Source organism: Heptranchias perlo, chromosome 5 (assembly GCF_035084215.1).
Source record: "Heptranchias perlo isolate sHepPer1 chromosome 5, sHepPer1.hap1, whole genome shotgun sequence".
Classification (NCBI taxonomy): Eukaryota; Metazoa; Chordata; class Chondrichthyes; order Hexanchiformes; family Hexanchidae; genus Heptranchias; species Heptranchias perlo.
This window is the reverse complement of record NC_090329.1, coordinates 94,443,460-94,470,869: the sequence shown is the minus strand read 5'-3', so window position 1 is coordinate 94,470,869 and position 27,410 is coordinate 94,443,460. Positions and strand designations below refer to the sequence as shown.

General features: G+C 41.5%; 1 protein-coding gene across 7 annotated transcripts in view; it reads right to left on the bottom strand.

The window, feature by feature from the left end:
* ahi1 (Abelson helper integration site 1) overlaps window positions 1-27,410 on the bottom strand; it is a 344,784-nt gene that overhangs the window by 196,993 nt on the left and 120,381 nt on the right. For all 7 annotated transcript variants that reach the window (XM_067984827.1, XM_067984826.1, XM_067984829.1 and 4 more), the window contains exons 8-14: window positions 25,913-26,008; window positions 22,706-22,891; window positions 20,131-20,286; window positions 19,703-19,835; window positions 15,529-15,652; window positions 11,578-11,807; window positions 6,454-6,560 (exon numbers count right to left, since the gene is read on the bottom strand). In XM_067984827.1, coding sequence (XP_067840928.1) covers window positions 6,454-6,560; window positions 11,578-11,807; window positions 15,529-15,652; window positions 19,703-19,835; window positions 20,131-20,286; window positions 22,706-22,891; window positions 25,913-26,008 — 1,032 coding nt within the window. The remainder of the gene's footprint in view (window positions 1-6,453; window positions 6,561-11,577; window positions 11,808-15,528; window positions 15,653-19,702; window positions 19,836-20,130; window positions 20,287-22,705; window positions 22,892-25,912; window positions 26,009-27,410) is intronic.

Below are 27,410 nucleotides of genomic sequence, written 5' to 3'. Positions count from 1 at the left end.
CTTGATTGTTCCTTGTCTTTTTCCATACCTATTCTAAACATAATGATATTATGATCACTGTCCCCAAATGCTCCCCCACTGAATCATGCTCCACCTGCCCACTTCATTCCCCAGAACTAGATCCAGCAAGGTTTCCTTCCTGGTTGGGCTAGAAACACACTGTTGCAGGAAGTTCTCTTGTAAACATTTCAGGAATTCCTCCCCCTCTTTGCCCTTAACACTGTTATCATCAGTTAACACAGTCTATATTGGGATAATTGAAGTCCCCCATTATCACTACTCTATGATTCTTGCATCTTTCTGTAATTTGCCTGCAAGTTTGCTCCTCTATCTCCTTCCCACTATTTGGTGGCCTATAGTATACACCCAGTAGCATAATAGCTCAATTGTTCCTTACTTCTAACTAAATAGATTCTGTCCTTGACCTCAAACCTATATCATCCCTTTCCAGTGCTTTAATAGTTTCTTTGATCAATACTGCTACCTCCCTCCTTTCTTTCCTTCCCTTTCTTTCCTGAATACCTGGTAGCCAGGAAGATTAAGTACCCAATCCTCCTCTTCTTTGAGCCAGGTCTCTGTTATTGCCACTATATCAGTCCCAAATGGCAACTGCAGCTCACCAACCTTATTTACCAAGCTACGTGCATTTACGCACACAGACACCAAACTCACCTTGGAATGCCTCGCGTTTGCCCCGTTTGATCCCTCCTATTTCTTTACTCTAGTGCTATTTGTCCGAGTCCTCTGCGCACCTTGTTTCTCCTCTCTAATGTTTCATGCTGGTGCTCACCCCCCGCCAAATTAGATTAAACCCTCACCCACAGCACCAGTTAACCTCCCCACAATGACAATGGTCCCAGCTCTGTTGAGGTGCAACCCGCAAATCTTGAAAAGATCCCTCCTGCCCCAGAACTGGTCACAATGCCCCAGAATTCTGAAGCCCTCCCTCCTGCACCATTTCTCCAGCCATGGATTAACCTGTCTTATCCTACTATTCCTATACTCACTAGTCCCATGTGGCCACTGCAGCTCACCAACCTTATTTACCACGCTACGTGCATTTGCGCACGTATACACCAGAGATTACTACCTTTGAGATCCTGTTTGTTAACTTTCTCCCGAGCTCCAGAAACTCTGATTGCAGGATCTCAACCTTTTTCCTTCCTATGTCATTGGTTCCAACGTGGACCATGACTTCTGGCTGTTCCCCTTTCTCCTCAAAATGTTCAGCACCCTCTCAGTGATGTTCTTTACCCTCACAGCAAGGAGGCAACACACCATGGGGGACTCACGTCGGTGGCTGCAAAAAGGCCTGTCTGTCCCTGATGATTAAATCCCCTACAACCATTGTATTCCTACACTTCGCTATGCCCCCCTGTGCGGTCCTTTGGCCCACAGTGCCATGCTCCAGACTGCACTCCTTCGAGGTGTAATCACCCTCAATAATATTCAATACTGAAAACTGATTAGTGAGCAACACACTTATATAGCACCTTTAATACAGAAAGAAATCCCAAGGTGCTTCAGAGGAGAAAAAGGAGTAGATGCCGAGCCTTTGTAAATGTTAGAATAGATAAATAAAAGTTTGGTACAAGAGATCGGTTTGCAGAATACTTTTTAAAAAGTAGGAAGGGAGGTAAAGAGGTGGAGGCGTTTGGGGAGGAAGTTCCAAACAGTGGGGCAGAGGCAGATGAAGGCTTTATCACTGATGGTATAAACAGGGCGGGAAGGGCAGGGGTTGCTCAGAAATCTAGAATCAGAGGATGCGGGAGAGGACATACAAGAGGAAATGGGAACATCTGCTCACATACGGATAATTCTCTATATACAGGATCGAGAAAGGTTACAACACGGAAGGAGGCCATTCAGCCCATCTCTATGCAAGAGTAAGCCAGCTAGTCCCACTTCCCCGCCCTATTCTGGTAGACCTGCAAATTTTTTCCTTTCAAGTACTTATCCAGTTCCCTTTTGAAGGTCACGATTGAATCTGCCTCTACCACCACCTCGCGCAGTGCATTCCAGATCCTAATCACTCGCTGCATAAAAAAGTTTTTCCTCATGTCACCTTTGGTTCTTTTGCCAATCACCTTAAATCTGTGTCCTCTGGTCCTTGACCCTTCTGCTAATGGGAACAGTTTCTCTCTATCTATTCTGTCAAGGCTCTTCACGATTTTGAATACCTCTATCAAATCTCCTCGCAACCATCTCTGTTCCAAGGAGAACAACCCCAGCTTCTCCAGTCTATCCATGTGACCAAAGTCCCTCATCCCTGGAATCATTCTAGTAAATCTTTTCTGTACCCTCTCTAAGGCCTACACATCTTTCCTAAAGTTCGGTGCCCAAAATAGAACACAATATTCCAGTTGCGGTCGAATCAGTGTTTTATAAAGTTTCATCATGACTTCTTTGCTTTAGTACTCTATGTTTCTATTTATAAAGCCCAGGATCCCATATGCTTTTTTAAACCGCTTTCTCAACCTGCCCTTCAAAGATTTGTGCACATATACCCCCAGATCTCTCTGTTCCTGTACTCCTTTTAGAATGTATCATTTTGCATTTTTCTCTGTTAAATTTCATCTGCCACGTTTCCGCCCATGCCACCAGCCTGTCTATATCCTGTTGAAGACTATCACGATCCTCCTCACTGATAACTACACTTCCAAGTTTTGTGTCATATGCAAATTTGGAAATTGTACCCTGTACACCCAAGTCCAAGTCGTTAATATAGATCAAGAAAAGCAGTGGTCCTAGTACCGACTGCTGGAAAACACCACTGTACACCTCCCTCCAATCCGAAAAACAACTGTTCACCACTATTCTCTGCTTCCTGTTACTTAGCCAATTTTGTATCCATGCTGCTATTTCCCCCTTTATTCCATGGGTTTCAATCTTGATGATTAGCCTATTATGCGGCACTTTATCAAACGCCTTTTGTAAGTCCATATACACCACATCAACTGCATTGCCCTCATCGACCCTCTGTTACCTCATCAAAAAAAACTATCAGGTTAGTTAAACACAATTTGCCTTTAACAAATCCGTGCTGGCTTTCCCTAATCAATCCACACTTGTCCAAGTGACTGCTAATTCTGTCCCGGATCATTTCTAAAAGTTTCCCTACCCAAGACTAAACTGACTGGCTTGTAGTTGCTGGGTTTACCCTTACACTCTTTTTTGAACAAGAGTGTAACATTTGCAATTCTCCAGTCCTCTGGCACCACCCCCATATCTACGGATGTTTGGAAGATTATGGTCAGTACTGCCACAATTTCCACCCTTGCTTCCCTCAGCAAACTAGGATGCATCCGGGCCGGGTGACTTATCTACTTTAAGTACAGCCAGCCTTTCTAGTACCTCCTCTATCAATTATTAGCCCATCCAGTATCGCAACTACATCTTCCTTTACTGAGACTCTGGCAGCAGCATCTTCCTTGGTAAAGACAGATGCAAAGTACTCATTTAGTACCTCGGCCATGCCCTCTGCCTCCATGAGTAGATCTACATTTTGGTCCCTAATCGGACCCACCCCTCCTTTTACTACCTGTTTGCATGCCTATAGAAGACTTTTGGATTCCCTTTTATTTTCGCTGTCAGTCTATTCTCATACTCTCTCTTTGCCCCTCTAATTTCCTTTTACATTTCCCTCTGAACTTTCTATATTCAGTCTGGTTCTCACTTGTGTTATCAACCTGACATGTCATACGTCCCTTCTTTCTGCTTCATCTTACTCTCTACCTCTTTTGTCATCCAGGGAGCTCTGGCTTTAGTTGCTCTATCTTTCCCCCTCGTGGGAATGTACCTAGACTATACCTGAACCATCTCCTCCTTTAAGGCCGTCCATTGTTCAATTACAGTTTGCCTGCCAATCTTTGATTCCAATTTACCCGGGCCAGATCAGTTCTCATCCCACTGAAATTGGCCCTCTTCTAATTGAGTATTTTTACTTTAGAGTAGTCTGTGTCCTTTTCCATAGCTATTCTAAACCTGATGATACTATGATCGCTGTTCCCTAAATGTTCCCCCACTGACACTTGCTCCACTTGGCCCGCCTTATTCCCCAGAATCAAGTCCAGCAATGCCTCCTTCCTCATTGGGCTGGAAACGTACTGGTCAAAAAAGTTCTCCTGAACACACTTCAACAATTCCTCTCCCTCTTTGCTCCCTGTATTATTACTATCCCAGTCTTAATTAGGATAGTTATCACTACTCTATGGCTTTTGCACCTCTAATTTCCCTGCAAATATTCCATTAGGAAAAAAAAAGCTATGCATACGAGAAGGCTTTGATGGAAATGCAAGCTGTCCATGGATCACGACTTCTGACTGTTCCCCTTTCCCTCCTCAAATTGTTCTGCAACCTCTCAGTGATGTCCTTTACCCTCACACCAGGGAGGAAATGCACCATGGGGACTTAGGTCAGCGGTTGCAGAAAGGCCCGTCAGTCCCCTGGATTACTGAATCCTCTGATTGGCAAAAGAGCCAGAGGCAACATGAGGAAACATTTTTTTAAAAAACACAGCGAGTTGTTATAGTCTGGAATGCATTGCCTGAAAGGGTGGTGGAAGCAGATTCAATAGTAACTTTCAAAAGGGAATTAAATAAATACTTGAAGGGATTTTATTTTGTATAGGGCTATGAGGAAAGAGCAGGGGAAAGAACTAATTGAATAGCTCTTTCAAAGAGCTAGTACTGGCACGATGGGCTGAATGGCCTCCTGCTGTGCGGTACCTATTATTATGAACCACTGCATTCCTACTGTGCAGTACTTTGCCCCATGGTTAAAATAATTTAACAAGAGTCAGAATTTTATGCACATATAGTTAATCAAATAATTAACCCTTTGTGATGATTTCGGATTTTAACTTTCAAAGATTTTGAAATATCTGATACTTCCTTAGAATAGACCCATTTCTAAGTCAATCAATTCATCAGTTAAGCACTCTGTTGGCACTTAATGTGAAGAACTTAAGAACAGAAGAAATAGGAGCAGGAGTAGGCCATATGGCCCCTCGAGCCTGCTCCACCATCCAGTAAGATCATGGCTGATTTTAGATCTCAACTCAACTTTCACACCTGATCCCCATATCCGTTGATTCCCTTAGAGTCCAAAAATCTATCAATTTCAGTCTGGATATACTCAACGACTGAGCATCCACTGCCCTCTGGAGTGAAGAATTTCTCCTCATCTCAGTCCTAAATGGCCGACCCCTTATCCTGAGACTATGGCCCCTAGATCTAGGCTCTCCAGCCAGGGGAAACAATTTCTCAGCATCTACTCTGTCAAGCCCTCTCAGAATCTTATGTTTCAATGAGATCACCTCTCATTCCGCTAAACTCCAGAGAGTATAGGCCCATTTTATTCAATCCCTCCTCATAGGACAACCCTCTCATTGCAGGAATCAATCTAGTGAACCTTCGTTGCACCACCTCCAAGGCAAGTATATCCTTCCTTAGGAAAGACGACCAAAACTGTACACAGTACTCTGGGTGTGGTCTCACCAAAGCCCTGTACAACTGCAGCAAGACTTCCTTACTTTTGTACTCAATCCCCCTTGCAATAAAGGCCAACATACTATTTGCCTTCCTAACTGCTTGCTGTACCTGCATGTTAACTTTCTGTGTTTCATGTACAAAGACACCCAACTCCCTCTGAACACTAACATTTAATGGTTTCTCACCATTTAAAAAATATTCTGCTTTTCTATTCTTCCTATCAAAGTGGATAATTTCACATTTCCCCACATTATACTCCATCTGCCACATTCTTGTCCACTCACTTAACTTGTCTATATCCCTTTGCAGACTCTGTGTCCTCCTCACAGCTTACTTTCCCACCTAGCTTTGTATAGTCAGCAAACTGGGATACATTACACTCGGTCCCTTTACCTAAGTCATTAATATAGATTGTAATTAGCTGGGGCCCAAAGACTGATCACACCCTGCCAACCTGCAAATAATCTGTTTATTCCTACTCTGTTGTCTGCCCGTTAACCAATCCTTATATATTACCCCCAACACTGAGCCCTTATCTTGTGTAACAACCTTTTGTGTGGCACCTTATCGAATGCCTTTTGAAAATCCAAATATACTACATCCACCGGTTCCCCTTTATTTACCCTGATAGTTACATCCTCATAAATCTCTAATAGATTTGTGAAACAGCTGTTAGAGATGATTTAATAGTATTATAGGACACTTTGTCAATTGGGATCAGTGGTGGTTACTTAATATCAATGATCAGATAAAAGGAATTACTTGGCTTGCCGTGATGCATTCACATTAGATTGCCACTGTACAAGATCATAAGATACACAAGTAGTCAGTCACCACCTATCAACAAATTTATCTTTGCTTTTGTGTTGCAAAGAATTGACAAACTTCAGTTTGTAATAATAGACACTAAAACTCTTCCAAGGTGTGAACTGCAAAGCAGTTGAAGTCCCTGCTACTGTACCTTGTCAATACTCCACTGCTGAACTGGGTTTTCCTGAGAACCTTCATTTACAAAAGTGTTCCAAATAATGATCAGACCTGAACTGTCCCCTGAGAACATACGTAGCCCTGTGGAACAAACAAAAACCTCTTAATTGCTTTCAAAAACTACCCGACCAAATGAAGTCGTATTTTTTAATATTGCTTTATTAAATGCAGTTATTGACTTCTAGAATGCAACAGTGATGATTGAAAATTCTGTTTTGTATCTTCTATCAAACCCACTTCATTCACATTTTCAGATTTTGAGTATCAGGGCAGCCCAACAGTTCTGACACCTGGGCACTGCACTCCCAGACACAGATTAATCGTTTGAATCTCAGTATCAACAATTGTTCAAGCTCATTCACGTTAAGACGGATGAATTTAAGCAAAGCAAGCAACTGAACATTGGGAAGACCAAAGCTATTGTTTTCAGCCCCCGCCATAAACTCAGTTCCCTTGTCACTAACTCCATCCATCTCCTCAGCCACTTGCACAGACTGAATAGACCATGTGACATCATGGCATCCTATTTGACCCCACAGTCCGGACTTGCATTGCTATATGCCTAACCACACACCACCCTTCCCCTTCTCAGTAAGCCGAAATGAAATGGTTGGTCAGGATTGGCTCTTGGGCCTACTTCCTGTCGTAGCTTTAAAGCTGTGGCGCAGTAACTTTTGTACCAGTAATGCTGTTGACACCTTATTACTTTGGGTTTCTTGAATTCATATGCATTGTCATTATCTTAAATGTTGCCCTTCTTAAAAAAAAAATAACATATCCTCAAAGTACACAAACATGGTACAAACCTTATAAATAATTTCTGAGTTGTGGTTTAACAAAGGGATAAGCTAGCTCACTGCAGCAGGCGCTAATTAGCCTACCCACTCTTTAAAGCATTCTGGGTTAAACTATGTCTCAGTATTACTTAGTCCATCTTTTGTTAACCTTTTGTCAACCACCACACTGGATCATTGACTGTCCATATAATGGTTTCAATCGCAAAAACATATTATACTTCTAAATGTACAGATTTCTTTGCTGACAGGGTTATTCGCCGTGTTCCTGTAATTTCTCTAACCAATTTCCACTGCACATAAAATTAGATTAAACTGAAATTCTAGCCCATATCTTCTAGCCCTACATTTATCTGGGCAGAAATTGCTTTTCACACAGTGGCAATAACTGCCAACTTAGCCAAATATAAGGGACCATAATGAATTGACTTTACATTCATCATACTCATCTACTACGACCACAGTTTCTTCCATGTGTAGAATTTGAATTAATTATTTGTGAAATGGTACATTTCCAACCATGTGCTACGTTAATATGTGAATGACGAAAGATCCCACATTATAAAACAAGGCTAGAGACAGATTCCAGAAACTCTTCAACATACATGTCAGGTTTCACGGCTAAGTTGATGCTACTTCTATGTAAAATGTGAAATATGAAAGTCAGAGTAATGGATGGATACAAGCTTTCTAGTGAAAAAGTTTTGTAATAAGTAACAAAGATCTTTATTGCAATCTGATTAAATTTAAATGAAGAGGAATTCACTATATAACTTTAAAACATTAACAACTAGACTTACATGGATTAATATTTCTAAAGTGCTATGGCATTATTATATAAATCAGTTGAACATTAACATCTGAAAAATGCAATGTTATAGATTATTAAAAATAAATGTCATAAAAAGCTGAATTTCTCTAAACATAATTGCAATTTCTCTATTTACAGATTACATTATTAATTGTGGTGTTTTGAAATGAACTCTGCAAAGGCTTCTCCATAGAATGAAGTGCCACATCAGTGATATTCTATAAGAGAATTAGATAAACATTTGAAGAAGGAAAATATTGAAGGGTACAGGGAAAATGCAGGGAATGAGATTAGAGTATGTAGCACCAATTATGATTTCACATCAGCATCAGTACAATAGGAGAAATGGCCCCTTTCTGTGCTGAAATTTGCACGATTGTGATTGAACCTCTAGATGATCTTCAGCTAACTTTATGAAGGTCTGAACAGCAACAGACTAACATGGTACATGGTACACAGTACCCACACTAGTTTATATTACATTGATGGGTAGGCAGATGATCTGCCTCTATAAGCCCCATGATACTGCAAAACTCTGTGCAATAGACTCAACTCCCAATGCATGGGTTTGAATCCATATTGCATAGATTCCACAAGTTTATCTAGTTTCCAACATGCCAAGCTGAGTTCTAGTGGTTGTGGGAACCAGGACTGGGATGGTGGTAATGAAAAGGACAGCTCCTATGAACTTTTAGCTGATGGGCCCTTCTTTCCTGTATTGGACCTGTGGAGGATATGATATAGGATATGACACGAGATGATCTCCTGTCCCCCAAGCATATACTTGAAGATCTGTTTTCTTGAGCTTTAATTCCTTCTTCAGCCATAACAGCGTGTGTTGAGCTACCATCTCCTCCACCACTGCTACAACAAAATGTACCATGGCCTCCTGTTGTGTCGATCCTGAGGACATGGGCGAGTCACCTATGAAGATACGAGGACAACATTTAATTTAATTGACTTGCGTATGCATCAATAAGAATTGTGATTAAAATAAGATTTCATGAAAAAGTGCAACACTTACCAGAAGTAGCATCTGTGATGGAATATTAAGGACCACCAATTCTTCAGCCCATCTTAATGCTCTACCTAAGGTACACTGCTGTCCGTCACTGCTTCTTGGTTTTTTTTTAAAACTAAGAATTTTGTTTTTTCTTAGCTACACGTTACAGATAGGTTATGTGTTTCCAACAGTCCTTAGCGGTTACATGGCTTCTGAAACTTTGGTCACTTTTTTTAAACAGTAATTTATCAACCACGTTGACAGCCTGTACTGAATGTGGTTTAAGTGTCTAGAAATGTTGCAATTTCATAAATTGCTTGAAGAGAACTTTTAAAGCCATTGTGGAAAAATATGTATTTCCGCCCACAGTATTGTCTCAAGGGTGCTTTCTGCTGCTTGATGGCTCTATGAAGTGGGGAAGAAAAATAAATAATTTTCACAGGCAAGGCAGAAAATTAAAATAAAGGCAACTGAGTGCTGCTTGAATGTCTTCATTCTTCACCAGTGAAACCCTTATTGCTGTTGCGGTGGGGTGGTAAATAAAACAGGAGTTTTAAAAATAAACCCAAAAGTATTTTTCTGTTCTCTAACTGGACAGCAGCTCCCCCAAGTGTTCCACTGTATTGGAAAAGTAAGCATGCTCTGAAAACTATTAGTCAAAGTTTCCTTTCTTTAATTAACTAGTTGATCACCCACGGGAATCAAAACTAAGTGCAACATTCAGGTTAGAAAGCAGGAGGTGGGAGGGGGATAATTGGTGCAAGCTGCAAGAGGAAGGAATGGGAAGGGGGAAAGCAGAGGAGGGGGAAATGGGGGGAGAAGGAAAAGGGGGATGGTGAGGGGAGCAACGGCAAGGAAACTACATCAGGAACAGCAAACTCTCTCACTGAGAGAAGGAATAGGGAACTGGGCGCCTAGCAAAATACCTAAATGAGGGAGGAGGACGACTAGGGATGGAAGAGGGCCTGGTAAGCTCAATAAGGGGGGGGGGGGAAGAAGGCAATACAATGACTGTCCAAAATGAACCTCAGTGGCTTGGCTGCAACATTGTCCATGTGGGCGGCAAATGCGGTTTGGTGCCACCACAAACACCCAGTGTGGAAGGTATGGTGTCATCACAGGCTTTCAACAGGGGTGGGGGGGGGGGGGGGCTCCAGGAACATTCTTAGCCGGGGAGGGTGTGTTGTTTATTGTCATAAATACTCTCCCCACGAAAACGAGAGGCTGATGCCCAACAATAACACTCTGCAGGTGGGACGACTTCTACAACATTTTTAGTGGGAGGGAAATTATAGTGTGCCCACTAACGATTTTTCTGGTTTACCCAAAAACACACAGCAGGAAGTTCTGGTGTTCTGTAGAACCCACTTAGGGAAGGGGTGGTCTTCCTGGATGTGCCCAGGAACATTCACTCCAAGGGCTTTGGGGGCTAAGAAGACTCAGACCAGGGAATGGAGCAGTGATTGGAAAGCTCCTGTAATTTTCAGCAAGAGGGAGTAAGGGGGGGGGAAATCTGTCCGGAAGATTCTCAGTGTGGAGGGAGGAGGTTCTAGAGAAGGCCAGTGACACTCTGTTTCGGTAGTGGTGGGGGGGCGTGCTGGTCCAGAATCATGGTTTCTGTAGTTACAGCTACAGAACAATGTTTATCACCACAGAGGTTCGGGGATGGACAGCAAGTACTTGGATTCTGCAGGCTCGTGGGACGCTCGATCTTCAAGTCCAGTGCATTGTGGGGTAGGGGAGTGGAACAGGTCCAGAAACAGGCTGACGATTTTACAAGACGCATTGAAAACATTAAGCCCGCTAAGTTCCAAGAGACTAAAATAGGGGAGGGCCAATTCAAAATAAAGCGCAAGCGATCAGCTGTATTTTACAGGGAAGCAGCTGAAAATACAGGCATGGTGTTATGGAGCAGTAGGAGGGAGCTATCCATGACTAATTTGCAAAGACAGGACATCTAGCGAGTCAAAAGGGGATGGCATAGAGGTGTCAGGGGAAAAGCACAACAGGTGGTGCTTCTGCGTTTTGAAAATCATACGGATATAGTCACCCGAGGCAAAATAATTTAGTGCTCCAATAGGTTTGGCTGCTTCTTATTTGTTGGGGCACTCACTGGACCTGTTCTGCTAAGATCAATTTAAGCCAGGATTAAATCCAGTGCTAGGGAGCCTGTCGCATGACATTGGTTCAAAGGCTAAGCAGAGTCAGAAGACTTAATCACAGCATCACCTACAGGTGTAACTGCATCCAAATGTTGACACATTTATAATGGTTTTTCATAGACAAGGCCTAAGTTTTCAATACATTTTGAAATGGAATTTTACAACCCAATCATTATTTGTAATATAGAGTAGATATAAAATAGACAACCTTCAAAATAATGCTAAGGCCCTTGCCTCACACTGATTACTGTTAAAAAGTTATACGACCATTCAGATGATTAATTTTTGCTTGTTTACATAAATAGAATGTAGGAATTACTAGACTAACCTTCAGCATCAAAACAAAGTGTGTTTATGAAGCTCTTGTGACCATCAAGTTCCTGGAGTAACTGACCATTCACTTCATTCACATTTATATTCCACACACGGATGATAGAGTCATAGCCTCCTGTAACCACTAGGTACTGTGCAAATGGGTGATATTTTGCAGCATAGATAAATGAAGGGTGTGGAAGGACCTTTTCAGCTGGGCTCTGATAGGTTTCTGTATTCCAAACCCTAAAAACAGTAAACACATTACTAGTCACACTGAAGTGTGTTTAGCTTTTTCTAAAACAATTCATCTAATAGATTTCATCAGCATCTAGTACTTAGAATGTTTAAATGACAAAAGAACAAGGAGTTGGGCAATTTTTACTAATCATACAATACACAAACTGTTAAAATATTTCCGAGAACTATATATGCATAATAGTGATAATAACTAAATAGTGATGTCTTGAGGAGTGTACATATTACAGAGAGGGAGGTGCTGGAAGTCTTAACGCGCATCAAGGTAGATAAATCTCCGGGACCTGATGAAATGTATCCCAGGACGTTATGGGAGGTTAGGGAGGAAATTGCGGGTCCCCTAGCAGAGATATTTGAATCATCCACCGCTACAGGTGAGGTGCCTGAAGATTGGAGGGTAGCAAATGTTGTGCCTTTGTTTAAGAAGGGCGGCAGGGAAAAGCCTGGGAACTACAGACCAGTGAGCCTGACATCTGTAGTGGGTAAGTTGTTAGAGGGTATTCTGAGGGACAGGATCTACAGGCATTTGGAGAGGCAGGGACTAATTAGGAACAGTCAGCATGGTTTTGTGAGAGGAAAATCATGTCTCACGAATTTGATTGAGTTTTTTGAAGGGGTAACCAAGAAGATAGATGAGGGCTGTGCAGTAGACGTGGTCTACATGGACTTCAGCAAAGCATTTGACAAGGTACCGCATGGTAGGTTGTTACATAAGGTTAAATCTCATGGGATCCAAGGTGAGGTAGCCAATTGGATACAAAATTGGCTTGACGACAGAAGACAGAGGGTGGTTGTCGAGGGTTGTTTTTCAAACTGGATGCCTGTGTCCAGCGGTGTGCCTCAGGGATCGGTGCTGGGTCCGCTGTTATTTGTTATTTATATTAATGATTTGGATGAGAATTTAGGAGGCATGGTTAGTAAGTTTGCAGATGACACCAAGATTGGTGGCATTGTGGACAGTGAAGAAGGTTATCTAGGATTGCAACGGGATCTTGATAAATTGGGCCAGTGGGCCGATGAATGGCAGATGGAGTTTAATTTAGATAAATGTGAGGTGATGCATTTTGGTAGATCGAATCGGGCCAGGACCTACTCCGTTAATGGTAGGGCGTTGGGGAGAGTTATCGAACAAAGAGATCTAGGAGTACAGATTCATAGCTCCTTGAAAGTGGAGTCACAGGTGGATAGGGTGGTGAAGAAGGCATTCAGCATGCTTGGTTTCATTGGTCAGAACATTGAATGCAGGAGTTGGGATGTCTTGTTGAAGTTGTACAGGGCATTGGTGAGGCCACACTTGGAGTACTGTGTACAGTTCTGGTCACCCTATTATAGAAAGGATATTATTAAACTAGAAAGAGTGCAGAAAAGATTTACTAGGATGCTACCGGGACTTGATGGTTTGACTTACAGGGAGAGGTTAGACAGACTGGGACTTTATTCCCTGGAGAGTAGGAGGTTAAGGGGTGATCTTATAGAAGTCTATAAAATAATGAGGGGCATAGATAAGGTCGATAGTCAAAATCTTTTCCCAAAGGTAGGGGAGTCTATAACGAGGGGGCACAGATTTAAGGTGAGAGGGGAGAGATACAAAAGGATCCAGAGGGGCAATTTTTTCACTCAAAGGGTGGTGAGTGTCTGGAACGAGCTGCCAGAGGCAGTAGTAGAGGCGGGTACAATTTTGTCTTTTAAAAAGCATTTGGACAGTTACATGGGGAAGATGGGTATCGAGGGATATGGGCCAAGTGCAGGCAATTGGGACTAGCTTAGTGGTATAAACTGGGCGACATGGACATGTTGGGCCGAAGGGCCTGTTTCCATGTTGTAACTTCTATGATTCTATGCAGATGTTTACTGTAAATCACTTCACAGTATTGAACGTGAACCAACAATGTCAAATACAGCTATTTGTCTACATCCAAAAGATCACGACCTTTCAAATTAGCATCTCTAATATACTAGAGACATTATTCTAGTCCATCTGCGGATTAGATCAGTTGCTTATTCAAGGAATGATGTGATGGAGCATATAGATGCTTCAAGCAACAACACTAATACAATGTAGAGGGGTAAAGTACTGTCTGCACGTACTGTATTTATTAAATAGAAAGCTTCTTAAATAATGTTATTTTTATTCACCATTTTTTCCTCCTCAACGTCTACACATAACAGACATCAACTCTTTCAACAAGATTTGCTGGATAGTGATCAGGAATACGAAACGTGGTCAATTTTCCCCTTCTTATCCCAGAGGCTTTGAAAACAGTTGACGGCACTGCCTCATGCTACAGTAATGTTCCATAAGCATTGGTAGCCCAACAGTACCTCATCCAAATATACATTCTTTGTGTATGAGCCAAGCAGTGAACAAAAACAGGCTGTTTAATCAAAGAAGTAAGGCAGGCACATTACATCCAAGCCTGATCACCCAACATCTAGACACTCACATTCCCAAGAATTGCTAAATAGTGATTAAAGGCTGTAACCCTGCTGATTTTATTAACTCTCTCACCAGGGAGTGAGAAGATGAACTGTATTTCTCCCATGCCACCCTCGTTGAGACAAGCTAACTTAGAATAGACAAGTATCAGAACTGAGATCTTCCTGGTCTGAAAGACTTAGTTCCGTATCATGCGATATATTTACCAACTGAGCCATCGGTGAGCCCGTTAAATATTTATATTAATGAAAATTAGATGAATTAGACATTCCTTCAACCCAATTTCATTACTTATAACCTGTTTGGAAATATAATGTGACCTGCCATCCAAGTACAACAGTAGATATCTATTAATTAACGGTACATAAAAAGTTCTCAATTTAGCCACGATATGATATGATCCCTCTGTGATGAATTGTGTTTGTTCATAACCTTTTTTTCATAATTATGTAGATTATACAGTGGAATCTGTCTATTATGATCACGCACAACACTGGCCAATTGGCCTTAATTCATGGCCCCTTTATTGAGAATCTTAGTGACCAGAAAAGATCTGACTGAGAATCCTCGGGCAGATATTTTGGTAATATGGTATAGAGAATTCACCTACCTGGGATTCGTCATAAGTCAAAATTATGCAAGTGAAGTTGCAAGCAGCCTCTAAATCAGACTCTATTACATGCACTAATCTCCCCAAATCCAACTTGAAATAATGTTTATCTTTTGCAAACTTGATTTTCAAGTTTGAAAGCTGGAGTCAATCTCAGAGTTAAACACTGTGCCATTTCAACATCCTGGAGACATTAAAAAAGTGGTACGGTTTACCAATTCAAACCTTGTTTGAATTTGTTTAAACCAAGCCTTATTTCCAAAGCACACTCATCACACAGAAAAGTGCATTTTTGTATGTCGGTATGGATCTATAGTTACTGAAAACATGTTCTGTGTCAGATTATTGGGAACAAAGTAAAATTCAGTAGACAAAAATGAACAGCTCAGGACTTGAGTGTAAAATTGGGTGCTAAATTCCACCAAACAGCAGCAATCCTAAATCCTTGCTGGTCTATAAAAAATATAACGGTCACGTGGATGAGGTATCCAAGAGTGGCCAACATCAATGGCATTGTAACCAGGAGAGGAGCCAATGCCTTCAGGAGAAGGGAAAGGAACAAAGATGGCAAGAAAAGACAAACAAAATGTTGTAATCGGTATGTTTTCAATGAGGATTACTCCACTGTATCTAGTAGAAATGATTCTGAAACTGGCACTAACCTTACTGTACCATCAGATGACGCAGAAAGGAGGGTTTTATCATCATTCGACCAGCACAAAGAGTACACAATATTAAAGTGTCCATTAAATTCTCCTAATAAACGCCCAGAAGGAATTTCATACACTAAATAATCAAACAAAAATATGCTGTTAAGTCTGGAAGGAGTCAATTACAAAATCTTCCCACTTATTTTAAGCACATCTTTGCAATGTCTAAAAAAACCTGATACCACATATTTTGCTGCCATCTAGTGGCATCAGAATTTTGCACAATTTATCAACAGTATAATTGTTAGCTTTTGAACAAACATGAAATGGCATTTTCCTTTGCTTTCTTGTTTTGTCCAGACACACCATTTTATGTTTCATACAAATTTTCGATGCCTTCTAATATCCTTCCCCATTAATTTTCCCCCTCCTCTCATGTCACAAACCCATGTTGGAGTATAGTTGCACAGTATCTCATATAATGGCCATTCTTCATGCATGTGTCCAGACAGTGTGTGTAAGCAAACTGTTTGATCATAGAAGAGGAGGCATCGCAGCTGATCCCAATGTTGCCCTCACCTAATGCCCAGTCTGCATTTTCTAGCAGGAAGCACTAGAAGTGATCAAGAGCAGGAATCTGACTGATTTTTGCCCTCCTTAGCCTGGGAATGTAGAAGTCATTTGTAGCACAATTATAGCTGCTCTTTGAAACTAATTAATTCAGCAAAAGGCTGGGGACTGAACCTGGGACATTCCTGATCTTCATGGCTCAGTATCTCACCAGGTTACTGGACCCTCCTCTTGGTTCCACCAGTTACAGAAAATATTTTTCCAACCATTGGGAATAAATTTGGTCTGGGTCCCTTGCCGCATTTAGGACATATAGTGTTGGTTTTGTCAGCATACACATTTTAAAATGGATTTTAAAAAAGTAAATGCAAGATACTTGGTTCCAAACTGAGTAGATCCGGGAAACTCCAAGAAAAATGGTAGAGAAGGGGGTCTTTTATCTTTTCCACATGTCTTGCAGCAACAGAAAGGGAGCCAGGCACCACTGGCACAAAACATAAAGGCCCTCAAACTTCTCAGATCACAATCCTTTCATTTGCATAGGTCAAGTGCCAAAGCATCACATCAGGCACAACTCCGGTGCCCGCCTACCCTTGTATGCCGGAATTCCAATGCCTGTTGGAGAGATGGGTGCCCAGCCCCAAACCCTCCCAGAGAACAAAAAATGTTCCTATCGGCCTCATGAGTGGAGGGGCCAATCTAAATATTTTTTTTAAAATATTTCTTTGGGGATCCAGGCTCTTGCTGGTGGAGCTCGCATACGTCTCCATTCACTCAGCACACTGGCTGCCAATACTACACTGTGGCCCAATGAAATTGAGAAAACTCCTGGAAACAGTGAAGACCAGCACAATCAGCTCTTCTCCATTTTCCTAAAGGCTCCGCCAGTCTGCGGAGTTATGACAGGAGACCGGTGGAACCCTGAGGAATTTTGGGGTTAAAGACAGCAATTAGGAGCCATTTAAACTAGGTTTGGAATGGGAGGGAAATAATAGTTTGGTGAAATATATAGGCAAGCAAATGATGGTATGCTGGCATATCAACAAGTATCAGGAGATAATGTTGCTCAAGAAAATGAAAGAAATGCAAGGATAACAGATCATCAAATCAGGAAAAGGAGGTTTGATTAGGTCAAATATTTCTATACCAATGTAAAAAGCATTTGAAATTAACTTTTGAAATCAGGGTATGCCCATCTAGTGAAAATATTGGAAATACAGAAACATGGCTGAGTGTGGGATATAGAGCAAAGTGATACAGAATGTTTCATAAAGATACAAACGGTTAAGTAGGGTGGACGTGGATTATTGTTCAGGAAGAATATAACTAGAATTACATAGAATGTACAGCACAGAAACAGGCGATTCGGCCCAACAGGTCTATGCTGGTGTTTATGCCCCACATGAGCCTCCTCCCTCCCTACTTCATTTAACCTCATCAGCATTTCCTTCTATTCCTTTCTCCCTCATGTGTTTATCTAGCTTCCCCTTAAATGCATCTACACTAGTTGCCTCAACTACTCTTTGTGGTAGCAAGGTCCACATTTTAACCACTCTTGGGTAAAGAAGTTTCACCTGAATTCCCCATTGGATTTATTAGTGACTATCTTATATTTACAGCCCCTTGTTCTGGTCTCCCCAAGTGGAAACATCTTCTCTACGTCCACCCTATCAAACCCTTTCATAATCTTAAATACCTCTAAGATCACCCCTCAGTCTTCTCTTTTCTAGAGAAAACAGCCCCAGCCTGCTCAATCTTTCCTGATACTAGAACTGAGAGGTTATACCTATCATCCTAGTAAATCTATTTTGCACCTTCTCCAGTGCCTCTACATCCATTTTATAATACGGAGACCAGAACTGTTCACAGTACTCCAAATGTGGTCTAACTAAGGTTCTATACAAGTTTAACATAACTTCTGCTTTTCAATGCTATCCCTCTAGAAATAAACCCCAGTACTTGGTTTTTTTATGGCCTTATTAACCTGGGTTGCTACTTTTAATGATTTGTGTATCTGTACCCCAGATCCCTCTGCTCCTCTACCCCATTTAGACTATTATTTTCCAAGCAGTCTGTGGCCCCCTTATTCTTCCTACCAAAATGTAATACCTCACATGTATCTATATTAAAATTCATTTGCCAATTACACATCCATTCTGCAAGTTTATTAATGTCTTCCTCTATTTTGTCGCAGTCCACCTCGGTATTAACTATACCCACAATTTGGTGTTGTCTGCAAATTTTGAAATTATACTTCCAATTCCCGATTCCAAATCGTTCATGTAAATGATGAACAGTGGTCCACAAGGATTAGTGCTGGGAACACCATTTCCTACCTTTTGCCAGTCTGAATAACTACTTTTAATCCCTACTCTCCGTTTTCTATTTTGTAGCCAACCTGCTATCCATTCTGCTACATGTCCCAACTCCACATGCTCTGACCTTAGTCATGAATCTACTATGCGGTACCTTATCGAAGGCCTTTTGAAAATCCAAATATATTACATCTACTGCATTACCTTTGTTTACCCTTTTTGTTACATCTTCAAAGAATTCAATAAGGTTGGTCAAGCATGACCTTCCCTTTTGAAAGAGAAGGAGAAATAGATCCCAAGATTACCTGTTAAGTCTACTTATGCCAAACCTAGAAATCAAAGACAAAGCCTGGCTGAAACCCCCCATATCCCTTGGAGGAGGTTCTTCAGGCCATAGGTTCCATGCAAGTGGGCAAAGTTCCCAATAGTTTTTTTTTTACAAATTTTATCTCCTTAGTTTCCACCATTGCTTCTGCCAAATTACTGAAACAGAGATCCACCCTGAACAAATAAAGGGAAGCAACATTTTTTTTAAAAACTCATTAAGGGCATGGCCTGTTCATGTGGAACTATATCCCTCTTAAACGGTGACTTTAAGTTCTTCTTAAAAATCCTGTCTGATTACTTGAACCAACTGGGATAGAATAGGACTTGCTCCAGGGAGTGCTGGAGAGAATGGACTTTAGCGACATTTTCATCAGGCTGGTCTGACTTAAATATTTCAATCCTAGAGGAGCAGCCGAAGTCTCAAATAACTAAGTCTCTCCCAATTTTACTCTCTCCTTGGGGCATGGGATGGGGGCTTTTACCCTCCTGGTCGCCCAATTACTTATTCTACTATTGGACTACACAGTTCTGATATACAGTTTACCAGTATGGAGCAGGAATGTTGCTCATCTCTACCCTGGGCAACCTTCCCTTTCTCACCATCAACAGCACATTATAGGTGGTGACTCCTTCCAATAGCCCAAGACTCTGTTACAAGCTACATGGCTGCTTATGATGCTGGAGAATTTTGAGTTCTGTAAAATCATTCATGCCATAAAAAGAATTGGATGTCAACAGAAAAAATTACTGGCACAAACTTGGGCCACATATTGCTTCTTAACGACCCGAGACGTTAGGATACCCAATGGTATTGAAGGTGACTGAAGAGCAATGGCTATTTTCACTTATGGATCACCGGCAAACGGGTATGACATTGAAATGTAGAATGTAGAATATAATCATTTCATGTGTGGGAGTAGCTACAATAAGGACTCTAACTCCCTCCTTTTTTTTTCACTCTTGCTAATTCTCACCTACAATGAAATGGCCATTCCTATCAGCAGATGATGCTGCCAAACTTCTTCCATCATGAGAAAATTCGATAAAGAAGCATCCTATCTGGCCTCCTCGAAATGACAGCAAAAGCTGGTTAGGAATACGACAAACCTAAAAGGAAGTGGCCACAGTAAATTTTGCATGTCAGCATTGCTATTAGAACATTACCTTCCATGCTCCAAAAATGCACGGCAACTTCTAAGAATTTCTGGAGCTGTGCAAGAGCATGCTTCAGGAGGACACAATCAATACATAATTGAATCAAAGTTTATAAAACGCACTGGGGGTAATCCTGACTTTAGGCGATAGTGTCAAACAGGTGATAGCGAATCGGCAGCCCGTTTTACAGCTCTCCTGATTTTTATTTCTATTGTAATCACAGCACAGGTTAAGCAAGTTTCTTTACCTGCCCAGGTAGTCTGGTCCATTTCAAAAGTTCCAACTTCTGGTAATCTACATTTGATGGAAGACCTCTCTGTGCCAATTCAGATTGAAGCTCACTGTATGAAATAGTGCCTTGTTCTTGTTGAATAGCCATCATGGAACGTACAGAAGGATTCACCTATTTAAGAGGTACCACAACTTAAAGAAGAACTTGCATTTTTATACTGTGCCTTTCATGACCTCAGGACGTTCCGAAGCGCTTCACAGCCAACGTAATACTTCTGAAGTGTTGTAATGTAGGAAACTTATTGAAGAGGTCTTTTTTAAGCTGCCTATTCAGGAACCGTCCCTCTAGATTGGAAAATTGCACATGTCACTCCGCTTTTTAAGAAAGGAGAGAGAGGGAAACCGGGGAATTATAGACCAGTCAGCCTAACATCTGTTGTGGGGAAAATGCTGGAGTCTATAATTAAGGATAGGGTGACTGAACACCGAGAATTTTCAGTTAATCAGAGAGAGCCAGCATGGATTTGTGAAAGGTAGGTCGTGCCTGACAAACCTGATTGAATTTCTTGAAGAGGTGACTGAAGTAGTGGACAGGGAAATGTCAATGGATGTTATTTATATGGACTTCCAGAAGGCATTTGATAAGGTCCCACATAAGAGACTGTTAGCTAAGATAGAAGCCCATGGAATCGAGGGAAAAGTACAGACTTTGTTAGGAAGTTGGCTGAGCAAAAGGCGACAGAGAGTAGGGATAATGGGTAGGTACTCACATTGGCAGGATGTGACTAGTGGAGTCCTGCAGGGATCTGTCTTGGGGCCTCAATTATTCACAATATTTATTAACGACTTAGATAAAGGCACAGAAAGTCTCATATCTAAGTTTGCCGATGACACAGATTGGTGGCATTGTAAGCAGTGTAGATGATAGTAGTGATATTGATAGATTAGGTGAATGGGCAAAACTGTGGCAAATGGAATTCAATGTAGACAAATGTGAGGTCATCCACTTTGGATCAAAAAAGGATAGAACAGGGTACTTTCTAAATGGTAAAAAGTAAAAAACAGTGGATGTCCAAAGGGACTTAGGGGTACAGGTGCATAGATCATTGAAGTGTCATGAACAGGTGCAGAAAATAATCAATAAGGCTAATGGAATGCTGGCCTTTATATCTAAAGGACTAGAGTACAAGGGGGCAGAAGTTATGCTGCAGCTATACAAAACCCCGGTTAGACCGCACCTGGAGTACTGTGAGCAGTTCTGGGCGCCGCACCTTCAGAAGGACATATTAGCCTTGGAGGGAGTCCAGCGTAGGTTTACTAGAATGATACCTGGACTTCAAGGGTTAAGTTACGAGGAGAGATTACACAAATTGGGGTTGTATTCTCTGGAGTTTCGAAGGTTAAGGGGTGATCTGATCGAAGTTTATAAGATATTAAGGGGAACGAATAGGGTGGATAGAGAGAAACTATTTCCGCTGGTTGGGGATTCTAGGAGTAGGGGGCACAGTCTAAAAATTAGAGCCAGACCTTTCAGGAGCGAGATTAGAAAACATTTCTACACACAAAGGGTGGTAGAAGTTTGGAACTCTCTTCTGCAAACGGCAATTGATACTAGCTCAATTGCTAAATTTAAATCTGAGATAGATAGCTTTTTGGCAACCAAAGGTATTAAGGGATATGGGCCAAAGGCGGGTATATGGAGTTAGATCACAGATAAGCCATGATCTTATCAAATGGCGGAGCAGGCACGAGAGGCTGAATGGCCTACTTATGTTCCTATGGTATACCATTTACAGCATATGGTGCACGAGAATAGATAGTGAGCTTTATACAAAAACACACATTGTAACTGCAGCTGCTGTTACGATGGTATATAAGTAACAGCTATTGTTAATTATATCAGCATCCTGGAGTTACTGAGAATAAAATATTAAGCTCATTATTGAAATGATAGTCTAGATCAATGTATAGGATATGGTTATGAAAGGTTTTACAGGTCATCTTTAAAGATAGTTTTAAAACTGGATAAGAAAGCAAAATTGGATAAGAAAGCAAGGACAGAACCATTTAAGAAATCAAGTGAAATGTTATTCCTTTAAGAATTAAATCAACCAAAAGAATAGCAATAACATAATAGCGAGCGATAATTCTGGTCAATCACTTTATAGTGGCTTATGCTTGAACGATGCATCTGCCTTTTCCTCCCACTATAATCGTATTCAAGTCCCAAATTTTCCTGAGTAAAAAGTACTAAAGGAGATCATGAGTACATAAATAGCCAAATGTAATCACAGTACATGTTACTGCCTTGCATATTTTGTTGCTTGTAATGACTATCAAAAATACTCCTTCCAAAGAATTTTACTAATTTGTGAATGACATTTACAATATATGTAATGTATGTACATGTGTACACACATATATATAAAATCTTGTTTTTCTCAATTTTTTTTTTAAAAAAGTATGCTCACTTGAAGATTTTCCATAAACTGTTATTGTAAAGTCTTGTGTAAGATTTCAAGAAGCAATTCAGTTCCTGAAAGCGCACAGCACGTGTACAGCCCTTTGACGTTTCTTAAATTAGGACTCACATTTTGAGGTAGCCGTAAGCCTTTCACTGTAACGTACAAAGTTGAAGGGTAACGGTTCCAAGGGCGTTTCTTCCACCATTCAAACACCTCAATGGAATTGGATAGCTTCTTCATCTTTGCAGGTGGATAATACAACTGCAGGCGGAGTTTTCCATCAATATTCAATACTCCATTAGCACCTACCAGCTATTTAATGGCAATAGAAATGTCTGTGTTTACATTAGGACATATTAGCAAACATCTGTATTTCTAGTAATCATTGAACAAAAGAAAATATGTAGTACAATATTACAGAAGAAAGCTCACATTAAACAAATGCAAACACATATAAAAGGCAGTGGCTCAAAATTCCTGGGGGTCACTTCCACCTAGCCCTAGGCCAGAGACCCCATCCCACAAGGCCGAAGGAAAAAAACCCAAAATTTTCTTTAGTCTTTGGCTCGATAAACAGCAATTAAGCCCCTGGACAAGGTAATCTATCCCCTCTGGGACCGATTACCTTAATCTAGTAAAGAATAAGGGCTTTTCCGAAGGTCTCAAAAGGGACTCATACCAGTTCTGAGCTGACGTGTGCTCTGCTGAGGCGTTTCCAGTGAAGCCCTTCCAACAAGGGGTGGGGGGGGGGGGGGGGCGGGGGGGTGGTGAGGAGGGGGAAGGGAAATCAGTACGAGGTCCAACTATGGCCTCCTACATAAATTTAAAAGGCCAGGACAAACAGGGTGGAATCCTGGCATAATTGGGTTCCTCCAAAATGGAATCCCCCAGGCTTTATTATCTCCAGCCCCAGGAAGTTCAGGATCAATGGGTATATTTTCCACTGTGAGTAAATAAAGAAAACTTATTGTCCTGAACTATCATTATAAAACAAAGAGTTTCGTAATTTTTTTTTAAACCTTTATATACGGAGAAAAGTAGGTAAATTTTAAAAAAAGTCGATGTTCCATCAGGTAAGTGTACTGCATAGCAGTAAGTTATCCTGCTCTGTGATGAGCTAGGCAGTCTCATCCAGGCAGAAAAAATGTTTCAAATGGTCTCAGTGGTCCTAGGTTAAATGCTGGTTAGTTTCTGCTTTTGGCTGCTATCCACCATGGTATGGTAGTGTAACAATTATTTAGCAACTCCAGAGGTTGTGAGTTCAAATCCCACCACTTCAAGTTGTGAAACTGAATTTTAAAAAATCAGGGCTGGTACCAGAAAATAAAAGACCACAGAAACCTAACTGGTTCACTAATGTCCTTCAGGGAAAGGAGCACACCACCTGCAATTGGTCTGGCCTACCTACACATGCATTACATGACTGACCCTTGATGCCACAAAGCAAAACACAAAAAACAATTGGTGCACAAGAAAATCACAATCTTTCAGGGAAACTAGGGATCGGCAATAAAATCACCCAAATCCTGAGAACAATTTTTTTTTAAAAAGAACAAGAGTCAGGTCAAAAAGCCTGCTTGTACCCACTTGTTCAGACTCTCAAGTGAAGAGCAAATCATTGCAACTTCACCCCAGCACAAGTCTCTATGACAGGACAAATAACAGAAAAAATTCAGAGAAGACTGTTGAAATACAAAATAAGGGAACTGATTTTAGTCTTTTGTGCTGGTTTTGAGCTCAGCTAATTCTTAGTCAGGCCTAGGGCAGGCATATGAAGTTCCTACCAGAAATTTGCATTATGTAAAAAGGGGTGGCCCCTTTTTCAGTCCAGGGTGTGCTGGATGCCGCGTCCCCAGAATGCCCATGAAAACCTGATAGCAAGGAGGCAGTGTGAGGATCTACAGACAGGAAAGCCTTTAAAAGACCTGCTGATTTTATTTTCCTGCTGGCACTTAGGTGTGTGTCCCAGTTGTCATTTATGTATTTTTTGATCTAGCTCTCTTTATTGGCATCAGAGGGTTGCCAATAGGGATCCTCTGAGCCGATGTATTCAGAGGCAGTGGATGATTTGCGGAGGGATACCAGGCAGGTCAGGCTGTCTAAGGGGTGCCTGGTGCCATCCCATTTGCAGAGAGAGGTAACACTGTGCTTTGGCAGACTTTGTGCTGGTTGGAGCTCCTCTTCCAATCAGAAGCTGTGCCAGCAGACTGACATGCTGGAGGGTTCTGCAGAAGCATGCTATCCTTTACAAGGTACTGCACAAAAGGGGGGGTTTTCCAGATGATCAGGAGCAAGCGTTGCCTATTTGACTGCTCCTGCCAAGAGGCCACCAACAATTTCTGCAGGCCCTAGCAAAACGATCTGGGAATGATTGTGGTAACCTAACTTCTCAAGATCTGGATCAGCAGAGGGGCAGATACTGAGCTGTACCATCTACGGACATCTGTGGCCGCCATACTACGTAGCGCTTGCATGTACACAGGAACGGTCAGCAGTGGCCTGAAACTTGGCTGCAACTTCCTGCAGGCGTGCTGCAGTACTGACCTTTGGGATGGTACTATACAGTGGCAAAGAAGGTCACCCTTCTTGCAAATATCTCATGCGGCACCGCTTAGATTTCAGCAAAGAGGACATTCTCTTAATTATCTTACAACAATATGCATTTATATAGCGCCTTTAACATAGTAAAATGTCCCAAGGCGCTTCACAGGAGCGTTATCAAACAAAATTTGACAAAGAGCCACATAAAGGAGATATTAGGACAGGTGACCAAAAGCTTGGTCAAAGAGGTAGGTTTAAGGAGCGTTTTAAACGAGAGAGAGGTAGAGAAGCAGAGGGGTTTAGGGAGGGAATTCCAGAGCTTAGGGCCTAAGCAGCTGAAGGCACGGCTGCCAACGATGGAGCAAAGAAAATTGGGGATGCGCAAGCGGCCAGAATTGGAGGAGCGCAAAGATCTCTGAGGGACGTTACAGAGATAGGGCAGGGCGAGGCCATGGAAGGATTTGAAAACAAAGGATGAGAATTTTAAAATCGAGGAATTGCTGGACCGGGAGCCAATGTAGGTCAGCGAGCATAGAGATGATGACAGCACTAGTAGAAAAGGAAAATTGTGTGTAATCCCCCTACCCAATTGAGTTGTGAATAATTATGCAAATTAGCTTAGACTGGAAAACTGAGTGCTATTTACACTTGAGGTTTAGGTGGGTCTCAAGTGCAAACTAAATCAGAACTGACTTATACCTGAAAACAAAAATCAGCCCGAAGATCTTGAAAACATGGCAGACAATTGCCTGCTTTATGCTTCAGAAAATGGTCATGTCCATAATATCTTACCTTTAGAAATGCCCAAGCTATTTTGCGCCAACCTCCTTCGCTACTTTGAGTTGCATAGTTGACTTTGGCTTCATCCATACTTACAAATTCAAGGAGCTAAGAATATCAAAACATCTGATTAGAGCTTAAAACAAAATGAGCACTGCAAATATCTAGATTACATTTAGCCCCAAGCAGTTCTGAAATACAGTTTAAATACTGAACACCCACATGGTTGCTAATTGACTGAGATGATTGCAGAAGCTGCTGTTCACAAGTCAGTCAGCAACACAGGGAAAGAAGAACAAAAATATAATTACAGTATCACAATAAAAAGAATTGTTAGGAAATTAGAACTCTAAAGGTAAAAGGTGATGGAGGTGATCAAAGATGAAGGGAACATGGTAGAATTACTGATTATTTTCTAGAAGTATTCACTAGAGAGGAAAATACCAATTTCCTATTCAATTAGAGGATTTTTAAATCAATGCGAAGAGCAACTAATTTCCCCTGGGCCAGATGGTATTTATCATAGGGTACCAAAAGAGATACGTGCAACACAGACTATAGTCATGAAGGAATCCTTGAGTACTAGAGATGTGCCACAGGAATTAAAGTAAACAGAGTACCATATTTAAGAAAGGGACAAATCTGACTTTAGCCTAACATTTTATCACTTGACTTCACCTTAAGCAGATTAATCACTAATGTGGTAAAAATCTGAACATTTATTTTTTTCTTTGATTTCAATTGCCTATAAAGATGATGGGGTAGCTTTATCTCTAGGCTCTCGGCGGGTACCTGGCAAAATGCAGCATATTGGAGGTGCACGGAGCCTGTGAGAGGAGAGGAGAGAGGTGCACTCCTGCGCCCTGGCTGACCTTGCACTGGGGTCAAGAGGTGGCAGCAGGAGTGGAGCTGCAGGCCTCACAAGCCTGCAGCAGTTCTCCTGGCCACTGGTATCAGGGCCTTCTGGATGCTGCTGGGGAGGGGTGGGACGGGGAGACAAACTATCCATACCTGTTTCCATCTTTTTTCTGCAGCCTATCCCCTGGGACTCACGCAGAACTTTCAGTCCATGCAGGATCCCAGCACAAATCCCAATGACAAGTTTATTCGGGTACCCCTCCACTGAGGGGCACCAGAGTTACATACAGAAGAAACTAAGGCAGAAGGCTGGGAACAATCCCTTTCTGCCTCAGCTAAATGCTTAAATTGCCCTTATGCCTATTTCAGTTGCAGGCCAAGTTACTCTATCTTCGGGAAACCTGGAAATCCCAGCATAGTGGGGGTGAACACATGACGCAATGGGTCTCCACCCTTTTTCCTCTTCACTGAGTCTGGAAACTGAGTGTTGTCCAGGTGCAATGATATGGAAAATCTCCCCTGATATCTGCCAGTCTAATTTGCATGGCATACAATCATACTGATTAAATCTATGGTTTTTAAAAAGTATAATTAAAACCTCAAAATAAATTCACCTCCACAATCACAAATGCAGGTCAAAGATCAGAGCTAA